We start from the raw sequence: 14743 nt of genomic DNA on the forward strand, positions 1-14743 counted from the left end.
CATGACCATATAGGGGTAATGACAGCACTGCTCCAGTCATGTAAATGCCCATGTATGGTCATGTTCCTATAGGTCAATGATGTCACCTGGGAGACCCCCACCTCCTTGTATATAACAGCTGACATCCACCGGACTTGTCATTTGGTGGGTAACATGCAAACTTTTTTTTTGTTAAACTGTCCCCGCCCCTGTGCTTACATGGCTTGGAGATTTCCAGATGTGTAAGTAAATGGAACCAGTGACATCACCAATGACATCACCAAGGACTTGGCAGTGACTGCATCCGCTGGCATCATTAACAACCATTGACAGTGATAAGCTTTCACGTGTAACAGAAAAATTATACCTTTATTACACATGGCGTTCAGTTCCCAGGTAACAGGTAAATGTCATTCGAACGCCCAAACAGCCAACGTTCAGTCCAAATTTGTGTTCGGACCAAACCTTGAGTACATCTTTAGTATTTAGCCAATTTAAACTAAAGGTTTAATTTGGCTTTAAGGAAAATATATTACACTGACTTCTGCCACTCAAATTGTTATTTCTTTTACACTTTGCTACCTTTTCTGTGCAGTCTGTTCCTTTTTTTCTCAATGTACTATTAGAATCCATAATGTTTTTTACAGTGCCATCATGTTTGCACAGCATTTGATGCTTGAGGTGATTAAAGCTGTGTTCATTTTTTTTGTAATTATTTTTTCTTTACTTTTTTATTGCTTTTATTATGTTTTTATTTGCACTAACATCCAAATTTTCAGGACAAGCTTTTTGGGGTGTATCTCCTTCTTCAAGATCTAAGCAGTACAATACATTTCCTGTCTTGGTTAATCAACCATTGATACCAATCATCTGTTTAGCTGAGTTCCCTCTGACCACCAATCTCAAAGGGCACTTCTCCCACTGACCACCAATGCAAGAGGCAACCTCTTGACCTGACCACTAAAGGAGAAATTTGGTGACATTAGTACACTATTTACTGCCTTCACTAATTTTCTGGGCATTGATAAGAATATGCATGCATCATACATACTAGGGGGGGAACAACTGGGGGAATCAATGGTGGAGAAGGATCTGGGGGTTCTGCTAGATCACAAGCTTAATAATGGCATGCAATGCCAAGCTGCAGATTCTAAAGCGAGCAAAATCCTCTCTTGTATTAAAAGAGGTATAGACTCCAGAGAGAGAGAGGGATATCATATTACCCCGGTACAAATCATTAGTAAGACCTGATCTGGAATATGCAGTTCAGTTTTGGGCACCAATTCACAAAAAGAACATTGGGGAACTGGAGAAAGTACAGAGAAGGGCAACCAAACTGATACGAGGCATGGAGGGGATCAGCTATGCAGAAAGATTAGAGGAACTGAATTTATTCTCTCTTGAGAAGAGGAGATTAAGGGTGGATATGATCACCATGTATAATACGTAAGGGGGATATGATCTCCATGTATAATACATAAGGGGGATATGATCTCCATGTATAATACATAAGGGGGGATATGATTTCCATGTATAATACATAAGGGGGATATGATCACCATGTATAATACATAAGGAGGATATGATCTCCATGTATAAATACATCAGTGGTTCATATGGTGAACTCGGTGTAGAGCTATTCACCCTGAGGTCATCACAGAGGACAAGGGGGCACTTAAAAGAAATTTAATCTCCAAATATGGAAAGGTTTCTTTACAGTAAGAGCTGTGAAAATGTGGAATAGATTCCCTCAAGAGTTGGTTCTGGCCAGCTCAGTGGATTGCTTTAAAAAAGTCCTGGATTCTTTCTTGGATACACAGAATATAACTGGATACTAACATTTATAGGTAAAGTTGATCCACGGAATATCTGATTGCCTCTCGGGGATCAGGAAGAATTTTTTTCTCCTGCAAGAGCAAATTGGATCATGCTTTGCTGGGTTATTTGCCTTCCTCTGGATGAATTGTTGGTGTAGGATTATAACTTTTTTTTATTTGGTTGAACTGGATGGACTTTTGTCTTTTTTCAGCCAGACTAACTATGTAGCTATGTTGCCAATTTCATGATCATTACAGAAAAGCTTGTGAACTGGAAAATCCTACAGAAATAGCAGTGCTGGCCACTAAGGTTTAAATGACATTATAGATGTTTTACTCCAGGCACAACAACCCAAACCATCAGCAAAAATTGCTACATCTCACAATCTCTAGAAGTAGAAAGCAATCACTAAATGGAACAAATGACTTTCCTATGGAGTGAACTACACAAGTAGTATATAGTAGCAATTGATCTTGCTTAATTGCACAATGCTTAATTTATGTGTGATTGATCATTACAGGATGCTACTTCATACTACTTGTGTAGCTTACTCCATGGGGAACCACTGGGTCCATTTGCTTATCCATATGTAATATACACTCACCGGCCACTTTATTAGGTACACCTGTTCAATTGTTTGGTAACACAAATTGCTAATCAGTCAATCACATGGCAGTAACTCAATGCATTTAGGCATCTAAACATGGTGAAAATGACTTGCTTAATTTTAAACTGAGCATGGGAATGGGGAAGAAAGAAGATTTAAGCTACTTTAAACTTGACATGGTTGTTGGTACCAGACGGGCTGGTCTGAGTATTTCAAAAACTGCTGATCTACTGGGATTTTCACGCAAAACCATCTCTAGGGTTTACAGAGAATGGTCTGAAAAAGAGAAAATATACAGTGAGTGGCAGTTGTGTGAACGAAATTGCCTTGTTGATGTCAGAGGAGAATGGGCAGACTGGATTGAGATGAAAGAAAGTCAACAGTAACTAGTGTCAATATGGGACAAAATCTCTGAGGAATGTTTCCAACACCTTGTTGAATCTATGCCACAAAGAATGAAGGCAGTTCTGATGGCAAAAGGGGGTCCAACCCGATACTAGCAAGGTATACCTAATAAAGTGGCCAGTGAGTGTATATTGCCATGCAGCCAGAACACAGCGCTGTATTCTGCACAGGGGCGGACTGACAACTCATGGGGCCCCCGGGCAATAGGGGATCATGGGGCCCCTGTGTCCTTGCCCAAACTCAAAAAAGCCTATGAAAAAGGTACCAGGGGCATCTCATGGGGCCCCCTACTGACCCCGGGCCCTCGGGCAGTGCCCGAGTTTCCAAATGGTCAGTCTGCCCCTGATTCTGCAAGTAGCTGATGCTACATACAATTCACAGAGTGCCAAGAGCTGCTGCATCTGCTAGTGAAGTAAATATTTCTTTTGGACCAGCTCCAAATTAACAACTTAAACTTTACTAAAACCTGAAGTTAGGATTTAAGAACACCATTTTATAATGCTCAAAACACCATTTTTAGGCCTTAGAGAGGAAGGAGTCCTAAGATCGCTATGCAGAGGTAATTTAACTGGCAGTGAGGAGGGGCATTGTATCGCCCCCTCACCACCTGATCTAACCCTTTGAACCCTACACTAGTGCACTGCAATGTCATCCATTGCATGCAGAATTGGGGAGCCCACATTCAGTTAAATGGGTTGCATTCAGTGAGATTTACTGGCACACAATACCCCCCCCCCCCTCACTCCCCCAGTTATACTCCAAGCACCCAACCACAATTCATAATTATGTCATATAGTTACATATAGTTAGTCTGGCTGAAAAAAAACAAAAGTCCATCCAGTTCAACCATTTAAAAAAGTTATATTCCTATACCCACAGTTGATCCAGAGGAAAGCAAAAAAAACCCAGTAAAGCATGATCCAATTTGCTCATGTAGGGAAAACAATTCCTTCCTGATCCCCCGAGAGGCAATTGGATATTTCCTGGATCAACGTTACCAATAAACGTTAGTATTCAGTTATATTCTGTGTATCTAAGAAAGAATCCAGGACTTTTTTAAAGCAATCCACTGAGCTGGCCAGAACCAGCTCTTGAGGGAGTCTATTCCACATTTTCACAGCTCTCACTGTGAAGAAACCTTTCTGTGTTTGGAGATTAAATTTCTTTTCCTCCAGACGTAAAGAGTGCCCCTTGTCCTCTGTGATGACCTCAGGGTGAATAGCTCTACACCGAGTTCACTATATGAACCATTGATGTATTTATACATGGAGATCATATCCCCCCTTCATCTCCTCTTCTCAAGAGAGAATAAATTCAATTCGGTTGGTGCCCAAAACTGAACTGCATATTCCAGATGAGGTGTTACTAATGATTTGTACCGGGGTAATATGATATCTCTCTCTCTGGAGTCTATACCTCTTTTAATACCCCTCTGTCCAAGGTTTTGCTCACCTCCTCATAAACAGAAATCAGATTTGTTTGACAACTTCTGTCTTCCATGAATCCATGCTATCTGTTGCTTAAAATATTTTTTTCCAGCATGTCCCTGGCTTACATCTCTGTGTTCTAGTGTACTATAACACAAACACTTTGTACTGCACTACCTAGGTGCACAATGCACCACTTCATTTGTAACGTGGTGTCATGTCTTGCATTATTGCAAGGTAAATTGCACATTTTACCTTTCACTACCACAATGTGAGAGTGTAAACAGGCCCTAAGTCCTCATTATTAATTGGCAAATGAAAATCCCTTTTAACCCAGGTAATATAGTTTGATCCAACTGGCCACCTTTGTAAGAGATAAGTTTAAAATCACATGTAACCAGTATCGCTGGTATGGACTGTGCAGATTCTACGATGTATTATTATAATGAAAATTGCCTGAATGCAGTTTCTTTTTTTCATCACAAGATGGAGCTTCTATGGACTATGGGCTCCTGCTTTTTCAAACATGAAACACTGGATGCTGGGAGATGTAGTTTGGGCTAAGAGCAGAGCCAATACCATTGCAGGCAAGGAAACTACAGGATCCAGTGTACTTGGAGGCAGGAAGAGCCTAGGAGGAGTGATATAAATAGAAAATCCCAGGAAAGAGGCAGGGCAGTTGGGAAATCACCACCAGTGAGTGTAGAGGGGTAGGTCCTGCTGGAGAGTGAGACAGAGAGAGAGACCTTAGGAGGCTGGTTAGTGACTGTATGCTGTATCGGGGGGGGGGCCTCTCAGTTCCGGAGAGCCGCTCACTCACCTGCAGATCGCTAGAATGAGAAAGAGAGTGTGCAGATGGCTGCTGCTGTCATGTCCTGCACAGAGGCCTGTCAATTGTGCCACCAGGGACCCAGAGCATAAAATCCAGACTAACTGCTTGCTATTGCTGCCATTCTGGATTGAACCAGAGACTGCACAGGGTTCAGTAATCATTCGATCACCACCAGAAGACTCCGGGAATCAATACCACCTTTAAGGGGGCCCACCATCAGTAGACGCCTGCTACAACAAAGTCAGAGTAGCTGGTGAGCGGGTCATTGACCCTTTAGTGACTTCTTTGCTGATTCTGTGCAAACCCCTGGGGAAGCCTTATCCTCTTTTGCCTTTACTTTTACATCTCAGTTGTCCACTATTGAGCACTGCTAGTCCTGTCTGGCCAGAATCTATCCGCAAAACCTTAAATCCTTTGCTGGGCCCCTCCCACTTCAGTGTTCCAAGGAACCTTTTACAGTGAAATGAGTGCAAAAATACCCTACATCTTTAAGCGTGCCAACATCTTTAAGGGCCCCAACATAGCCGACAAAAGACTACATTTAAAGACTGTACATAGTTCACTAAACTGTTAAGCAAGCCTTTAGTAGATTTCTAACCCTCTTTTACAAAGGGCTAAGATTAGCGCTTGCATTTCAAGAGCTCATTGACAACTTTGTCCCTATCTGTGCTGGTACCTATTTGGTTGCATCTCTCAGCTCATATAGCGAGGAGAGTTACAGGTTACGTTGGTCTGGTTTGAGTTTGCCATGGTGTCTTAAAATGAATCTTCAGCGTATTGTTCATTCTGCTAAATCGTCCAGTCATACCTTGTTTACCTGATAAGTACTTGACAATATTCTCAGGTATTTGCTACAAGGTCTCAAGTCTCATTTCAGGGTGATCCTAAGGTATTAACAAAAAAGACTAATTTATCTCTAACTTGTATATCCGAGGTGTCAGTGGTGCTGAGGCACTTGCAAAGGTCAAAATATGAACAGAGGACCTGAAATAACTAACAGCTCCTGCGGGGATGGTGCTACACACCTCAACAAACATTTGATTCCAGACGGCAATGTGCCAAAAATGATACATAAATGCAATAACACAGATCCCTTGCACCAAAAAAACTAAGCCATATACAAAAGCACACACATTCAAAAGATTTCTGTATCATACTTCCCATTCTACCTTTTGAACATGATTTTCAAAAAACCCTTCCGTAATGCCAGTCTACAGACACTCACCCCAATAGCCCTCGGTTTCACTTTCAAGAATACGCTATGAGCATCTGACGCTTGATGGAAGTGCTGGGCGGCAGGGCACAAGTTCCATGGTGGATCATCATGAAAGGGCATGTAAGGTACAGCCATTCCTAAAAATTGAGCAGTTACAATTGAAGCATAAGCAATGAGCAGAGAAGGAAGGGCGGTGACATCATGATTTTTATTTGTTCCAGCCCTGCAACATATAAACTTTTGTCTAAGAGTTCTGTGTCAACTCCGCTGATTATGTTTGAACAGGACTTTATTGGATGTATCACTCAATAGTAAGTCGAGTACAAAGTTCACGTAACAACAAGAAAACCCTTCCTTGTATACACAAAGATTTATTTCCCGTCTCATTTTTTAAAAAGGTGGGACGGCCATTGTGGAACTAGGTGGCTGTAATCTTCCCTCGTATTGTCATTTTGTTGTAAAGCCCATCTGCACTTTAGCAATATTAAAGTATGTCAGGGCAAAATTAAATGAATTTACAGGTAGCTCCTAAATCCTGTTGCAGGTAGACAACTCAAAGGGGGTTATTTACTAAACCTGGAAAGTGCAAAATCTTTTGCAGCTCTACATAGAAACCAATCAGCTTCCAAGTTTTATTGTCAAAGCTTAATTGAATAAGTTGACTTTAGAAGCTGATTGGCTACTATGCACGGCTGCAGTAGATTCTGAGTGCGCCGGTTTTAGTAAATCTCCCCCAAAGAATTCATGTGAACTGAGTGGTGTCAATCCTGCCCAGTTGTCTTTTGTTAAAGTACTAAAACCCTCCTAATCTTTTATCTCTACAGCATATTCACTAATTATTCTGTAGTTCAATATAAATGAGATGACTAATTGGACTCCCCGATGTAGTACCAAAGCCTTACAGTTTGTATTCTAATTACATTTGCATTGATCAGCTGCATAGGACATACAAGATTTGCTTTACAAAAGTCCAGAGCCACCTAAAAAGTCATCATTGTTATAACCTCACCTTGCTCTGCTATGGGTACCCTCTTCCCCGAGCACCCATACTTGCACAAAAATTCCCCTAACTCACCTTCACAGGACTACAGTTCCCAGAATTTCAATCATTACTGTGTATGCATGGCCAGTCTAGTCCTCTCTGGCAGCTTGTAAATGTCCATGCAGGTATCTTTATAACATCAGCTTGGAGCCTTCTCTCCATGGAGCATGCATGAAAGAATGGTTCCATTGGACCATTCAAAGCAATGGAGCCGCTGAGAAACAGGAAACCTGCAATGGGGATCTTTTGAACTGGCACATTTAACCACTCGCCTCCTGAGGATTAACCCCCATTCCTGACCAAGTCTTTTTATGCAATACGGCACTGCGTTACTTTAACTGATAATTGCACGGTCATGCAACGCTGCACCCAAATGAAATTTACGGCCTTTTTTTCCCACAAATAGAGCTTTCTTTCGGCAGTATTTGATCACCTGTGCGTGTTTATTTTTTGCGATATTAAAAAAAAAGCAATTTTGAGAAAAAAACTATATTTTTCACTTTTTGCTACTAGTCATGTCCAGTAAAAAAAATGTAAAAAATCAAATTTCCTCATACATTTAGGTCAAACTGTATTCTGTTACGTCTTTGCTAAACAAAATCCAAATCCGTGTAAATTAATTGGTTTACATGAAAGTTATAGCATTTACAAATGGCGGTATATATATTGGGATTTTTTATTTTTTTACTAGTAACTTATAGCAGGACTGCGGGACTACGGTGGGCATTCTGACACTGGGGAGAACTGACTTGGTATCATTGACATCACCAGAAACACCAGTACACTGATCAGTGCTAATAAAAAGCACTGACTGTACTAATGGCACTAGGCAGGTGCTGTGTGCCATTATACATACTGGGCTGTGTTTGTGCTTCAATGTAAGCACACTGTTTTGTATGGCTGTGCTATGCAGAGCCATACAAAGCAGTGTGCAGGAGCCGACGGGAGAGAACTGTATTCAGTAAACAGAAAACTGTACAGTTCTCTCCCCTGTCGGAGATGCTCGGCAATCGTCGGGAGCCGGCGAGTAATCACCGGCTGTGATCTGGTGATTGAGAGCCAAGGTCTCGAATGCAAATTAACGTATATATACGTGATTTTGCGCACCCGTGACTCCCTGTAGGAGTACTTCTGCTATAGGACAGACAGGAAGTGGTTAAAGAAGAAATCCGAACAAAATTATTATTTTCCCATGCAGTGGGGCTATGCCCACACTGCATGGGTTAAATGCCCGTTCTTGTCTAGGGGTTCACAAAGCAAATATATAGTTACCTAATCCATTGATCCTCTGAGCGCAAGACCGTTCCCAGTCGGTCTTGTGGATGGGCTGTTCTGATGTCATCACACCCGTAGACCAGCTCTGGGATGTGGCGACAGCAGAAAAAGTCCACTGCTGGACGTGGGGGACAAAATGAGCACTTAACCCATGTAGTGCGGGCATAGCCCTACTGCATGGGAAAATACCATTTTTAACCGGAGTTCTGCTTTAAGAAGAAGGGCAAGCTATTAAAGTAGAAGAAGAAATAGACAAAGTAAGTGCTGAGGTAAGCTGCTGTAATTTGTGATAAAATGCTAGGGTTTCTTAACACTTTACAATAGCAAAGGAAGTTTGCGTTTGCACAGGACAGTTCTGAATTTCTGACATAATCAACAGGGTTTTTTGCATTTATTGAGCAGATATAACAAAACATTTTCAATGGTATTTTTAACAGACCAAAAGGTAGCAAATAAGAAGTTCATTGTTGATGTTTACATACATTCAAAGAGTGTATTACTTTTTTTAAATTTATATATATATATATATATATATATATATATATATACACACACACACACACACAGTGCTCAGCATAAATAAGTACACCCCTTTTGAAAAGTAAAATTTAAAATTTTAATAAAAATCTCAATGAACACAAGAACAATTTCCAAAATTTTGGCAAAACTGAGTTTTATAGAACATTTGTTCGGCTCATTACATGATATTTGGGTCCATGCGGACTGAAGCCTCTGGGGTAGAATATAACACCAAAAGCCAGGATAAAAAAGGAGTTCCAAAAGCCCCAGCGATTTAGTACGTAACGCAGGTACCATCTTCCGAACATTATCTGCTGCTTGACGACCCGGGACAAAACCGACCTGGTCTCTGTGAATTAGAGTGCGGAAATATTTATTAATACGTGCACTTAGAATTTTACCTAAAAGTTTCATGTCCTCATTTAGTAGAGAAATAGTGCAAAAGGCTTGGGGTTCGTGAGCATCCATACCCGATTTCGGTATCATGGTAATATGAGCTCAGAGTGAGTCAGGAGCAGGCCTGCTGCCCTCGCGCAGTGCGTTAAAATAGGCAGTTAAGTAGGGAGCTAAAAGTGGAGAAAATCTGCGATAATAAAGGCCGGAAAATCCGTCCGGACCCAGGGCTTTTGAGGGTCGGACGGACCTGATGGCCTGTAGCACTTGCAGCTCTGTAATAGGTGCATTTAGCATTTCGCTCAGATGTCAGTAGGGACAGGAGGTCAAGATCACAAAGAAGACATCGGCTTTGTTGATAGTAAAAGAGGCGGGCTGGGCGTAAAGGGAAGAATGAAAAGTAGCAAAGGAGACTACTGTTTTTTTGGGTCAGACAAAAGTTCACTGCCTGTCATAAGCAGTCTGACAGGTTTGTGGAGGTGACCAGAAGAGTTCAGCTTTTGAGCCAACATAGCACCCGGTTTATTGGCAGAAGAAAATATTTATGTCTGGCACAGCGAAGGGCCTTCTCCGCCTGGTCAGAGGCCAGAAGATCCAGTTCCACAACAATGTGGTCATGGGCCCTCTGTGTCCGGGCAGAAGGGGAAGATTTCCAGGCCGCCTCCGCCAGATGAGCAGTGAGATCTTGAAGCCTCTGTTCCTGTCTGCGTTTGCACACAGAAGCAAGTTGGATAAGGTGGCCCTGCATTGTGGCCTTGTGGGCTTCCCAAAGGGAGATCGGCGAGGATACTGAACCCACATTGTCAACAAAGAAGCTTTGTATGTAGAATATATTTGCAGGAAGGTATGCTGTGTCGTGAGGAGAGTGTCGTTGAGCCGCCAAAGTGATCGAGGTCTGGGGTCGCATGTGAGAGACAGAGTTAAGATAAGTGGGTCGACCAAAGCAATGTGCGGATCTGGACACGGTCGACTAAATGTAAGAAGCAAAAAGGCACGAAAATATGGTCAATCCAACAAAAGCTATTGTGAGGGTCAGAGTAGAAAGTGAAATCCCGACCATATCTGATTGCCTCTCGGGGGGATCAGGAAGGAATTTTTTTTCATGCAGGAGCAAATTAAATCATGGTTTGCTGGGTTTTTTGCATTTCTCTGGTTCAACTGTGGGTATAGGATTATAGCTTTTTTTTAATGGTTGAAGTAGATGGACTTGGTCTTTTTTCAGCCAGACTAACTATATAACTATGACCATGGGGGTGAAATTTGTGCCAGACATCAACCAGACCGCGAGAGCATAATAATGTACGCATCTTCCCTTCGGTCTTCAGATTGTGGGTTGGGGAAGCTCCTAGGACATATCACCTATCAACCAATGAATCTAGCATGACATTCGAGTCCACTATAAAATAATTTTTTCCAGCAAGAACTCATCTATGTGGTCTTTTAACTGTCCAGTATCTTCCCAACTATAGAAGTTAAAATAACAGGTCTATAATTAATTGGTAAAGATTTTGATCCCTTTTTAAATATTGGCCCCACATTGGCCTTACGCCAATCCAATGGTACTATACTGGCCATCAAAGAGTCCCTAAAAATTAGAAACAATGGCTTATAAATGACAGAGCTCAATTCTTTAAGGACCCGTGGGTGTATGCCATCCAGTCCAGGTGCTTTATTCACCTTTATACTTTCTAAATATTTTTGGATCATATCAATTGTGAGCCAATGTGGATAATCTGGAGCTGTGTCAATACAATGCCCATTATGTACAAGAGCTCCCCCATTTCTAATTGCATGCAAATATGCTGCTGCTGTCAAGGCCCAGACACCAAGAGGCCGCATATTTGCGTGCGATCGGCGTCAAGGGGTTAATGGGGCTGGTAATCTGGAATTTTAGATTCTTTAACAGTGTATTTTGGCTATAATAAATGAATCAGGTTAGGCTATGACCTGTTGGCTGTGATATTGCTATAGAAGTGATTTCTTGCATTTGAGGATCTCAAAAGAGATTCTTGGTTTCAAAGTTACTACTGTATGTGCATCTACCTAAATGTGTACAGCTAAGACATTTAGGTAGGGAGATTTTGGTGAGATTAAAAAAAAAAAAGCATAGGTGACTCACCAAAGTACATCTGTAACTGAAATCACTTTTGAGTGGACTGACCCTTAAGCTGGCCATACATTATACAATTTTGTTGAGAAATTTCTTTAAATTTACCAAAAACTATATAATAAGAGTTCAAACCTAAACAACACTTTCAATTGTATCCAATTAGACAGGCCCTTGCACTACATAGTTGAAGGTAAATCTATAGGAAATTGGGCAGAAATTTGTAAGAAAATTGCATACTGTATGGCCAGCTTTAAAATTGTTTAAGCATCGTTTTTCCTTTAGTATTTTGGGAACTTAGAGCCTTTATAATAAATTGCAGGACTTGTGAGCAACAAGCTTTGTCTTTTGCTCAAACTGAGTGGCTTACAAAATGTAGAGTAAAGGTGGGAATACACGATTAGAAAATCAACCGATTGGGTCGAAATCGTGGCCCACATCAACCAATCTAAAAAATCGTTTGTCGGGAAATACGTAGTGTTGATGTCTTCCGTACAAGCGGAAGTGATGCGGTGTGCGTGTGACCTTGTAGCCACCCCCTTCCGGCCAGAATGAGCTATATACACAACAATTACCAGCAATGAGTATAATATAGTTTATCACATGACCTATATACATAAATAGTGATACATAAAGTATAATATGCAGAATTCTGCTTTCATTATCTCATTAGGCCAATCTACTTTTAACATTTGGATTTTTCGTTTGTGTTTACGAAGATTCCTTGGACATAAACATCCGGGTCATCTTCTGTTTCCGCTCATGCATGATAGCGCTTGATAGATTTTTTTCATACGACCGTCATACCACCGCATAGAAATCGGTCGTTCGTATGCGAAACGACAAAATATTTCACTGTCGTTCAACCGGAGTTTTTGCTCACAATATCGTTATCAGTTAAAACATCCTGCTCATCAACGAAGAGAAAATCATTCGATCAGTGATTCCGTGAAATTTTTCGTACAATTTTCTTATCGTGTGTACGGGGCATTAGACACAACAGCTTGCTGCTTTTTTGATCTTCTTTGATTGATCTTTTGATCTCTAGCAGGGGTGTCCAAACTTTTGCCTTTCTTGGGCCACATTGAAAGAAGAGGAATTGTCTTGGGCCACACATAAAATACACTAAATATAAGGATAGCAGATGAGCATAAAAAGTCAGGCAGATCACAAATTAAAGATCACTGATATAGATAATGAACCTATCTGAGGAATAAAACTTCTTTTTTTAGGGGGGCACAGTCGCAGATGGACTGCAGTTTTGTACGTGAGTGCGGTTTTTTGGAGGAGTGCAAAGCAGCAGTTGAACACAGAACCCTAATCATGGCCTCTCTGCTTTTTCACAGGTAAATTGCTGCTCTCACCTCCACTCTAAACTGTAACTTCAACAACCCATAGACTTCTGCTATCTCTGGGTAAATTGCTGCTCTCACCTCCACTCTAAACTGTAACTTCAACAACCCATAGACTTCTGCTATCTCTGGGTAAATTGCTGCTCTCACCTCCACTCTAAACTGTAACTTCAACAATGCATAGACTTCTGCTATCTCTGAACAAAAAGTGTATATATTTTGGTCTGTTTGTTGATAGATTCTCACCTCTTGCTGCACTTCTTTTATTACTCTGGCCTGTGTCTGGTCTGTGTTTGAGAAACATCCCCCCAATTCATGTGATCCTTATCAGTTCTTGATTGGGGCGGAGAAGAGTTACTCATTTGACCATCTCCCTATAAATTTAGATCAGCTCATGGGTGAGGTCACAGATACGGGGGTGGGGGGCACAGTCACAGATGGAGTGCAGTTTTGTGTGTGCGTGAGTACAGTTTTTGCAGGAGTGCGAAGCAGCAGTTGAACACAGCAGTTTAACTAAAGCAGCAGGAAGATACAGCAAAGAACTCTATTGCACGCTGGATGGACTACAAGAAAACACCCTGGGAAACATCTCCTACAAGTCTGATTCCTACTCCACCTACCTTTAAATATGCCGTCTCTACTCCTCCTTTTCATATTTCTATCCTGCGCTCCCAAAATCTCCTTTCCTTACCCCTCTGCTCCACCCCAAAGATTACACATCTCATCCTCATTGCTACCATCTCCCTACTACTACTCTCATCACCTCCTGCTGATACTTCACTCACCTGCTGTCCCAAACAGGACTGGAAGGCATTTACACTCGTGTACATCCCGCTTCCATGTCACTTTCCTCACCCTTCTTCTTCTCCTAACCTCCAGTATCTCACCTCCATACCCAGGGGCAGACTGACAACTCATGGGGCCCCCGGGCAATAGGGGATCATGGGGCCCCTGTGTCCTTGCCCATACTCAAAAAAGCCTATGAAAAAGGTACCAGGGGCATCTCATGGGGCCCCCTACTGACCCCGGGCCCTCGGGTAGTGCCGGAGTTTCCAAATGGTCAGTCCGCCTCTGCCCATACCAGCCACACTCTTTCCTCCAGGAATAGCCGCAATCACCTCAATTTAATATCAATCCCCGTGCTCCCAAAAACTTCCCTCCCTTTTTCATGTGCACTCTGGAATGCCCGCTCTGTCTGCAATAAGCTCACCTCTGTCCATGACCTTTTTGTCTCTCGCTCCCTTAACCTACTAGCAATTACAGAAACCTGGCTTCAAGCAGCAAATTCTTCTTCTCCCGCAGCACTTTACTATGGAGGCCTCATCTGGACCCACTCACCCAGACCCAGTGGTCGGAAAGGAGGAGGGGTTGGTTTGCTTCTATCCCCACTGAGCACTTTTCAAGTCCTCCCTAACCCTTCCTCTCTATGCTTCTCTTCTTTCGAAACTCACTGCATTCGGCTGTTTTCTCCCATTTCTCTGAGGATTGCAGTGATCTATCGGCCTCCTGGACCGGTGTCCCACTTTCTTGATGATTTCTCTGCCTGGCTACCCTACTTTCTCTCCTCTGAACTACCCACTATCATTCTTGGAGATTTTAACATCCCCATTAATGTCATCAACCCAGCTACATCCCAACTCTTCAAACTAACCTCATCTTTTGCGTTAGCACAATGTATACAGTCCTCCACTCACTCTGATGGGAATACTTTAGACCTTGTTTTCTCCCATCTTTGCACTCCCTACAACCTCACAAACACCCCCTTTCCTCT

The 14743-nt window shown here is 42.0% G+C and overlaps 1 protein-coding gene across 2 annotated transcripts in view; it reads right to left on the reverse strand.

Moving 5' to 3' along the window:
* The window catches only part of LOC149457463 (membrane-spanning 4-domains subfamily A member 4A-like), a 30402-nt gene extending 23950 nt beyond the window's left edge, over window positions 1–6452 (reverse strand). For both annotated transcript variants that reach the window (XM_089683647.1, XM_089683646.1), the window contains exon 1: window positions 6294–6452. In XM_089683647.1, coding sequence (XP_089539773.1) covers window positions 6294–6419 — 126 coding nt within the window. In that variant the 5' untranslated portion in view covers window positions 6420–6452. The remainder of the gene's footprint in view (window positions 1–6293) is intronic.
* Between the last annotated feature and the right edge of the window lie 8291 nt (window positions 6453–14743).

This window comes from Staurois parvus, unplaced genomic scaffold, assembly GCF_062004578.1.
Source record: "Staurois parvus isolate SC_StPar_1 unplaced genomic scaffold, SC_StPar_1.0 ptg000320l, whole genome shotgun sequence".
Classification (NCBI taxonomy): Eukaryota; Metazoa; Chordata; class Amphibia; order Anura; family Ranidae; genus Staurois; species Staurois parvus.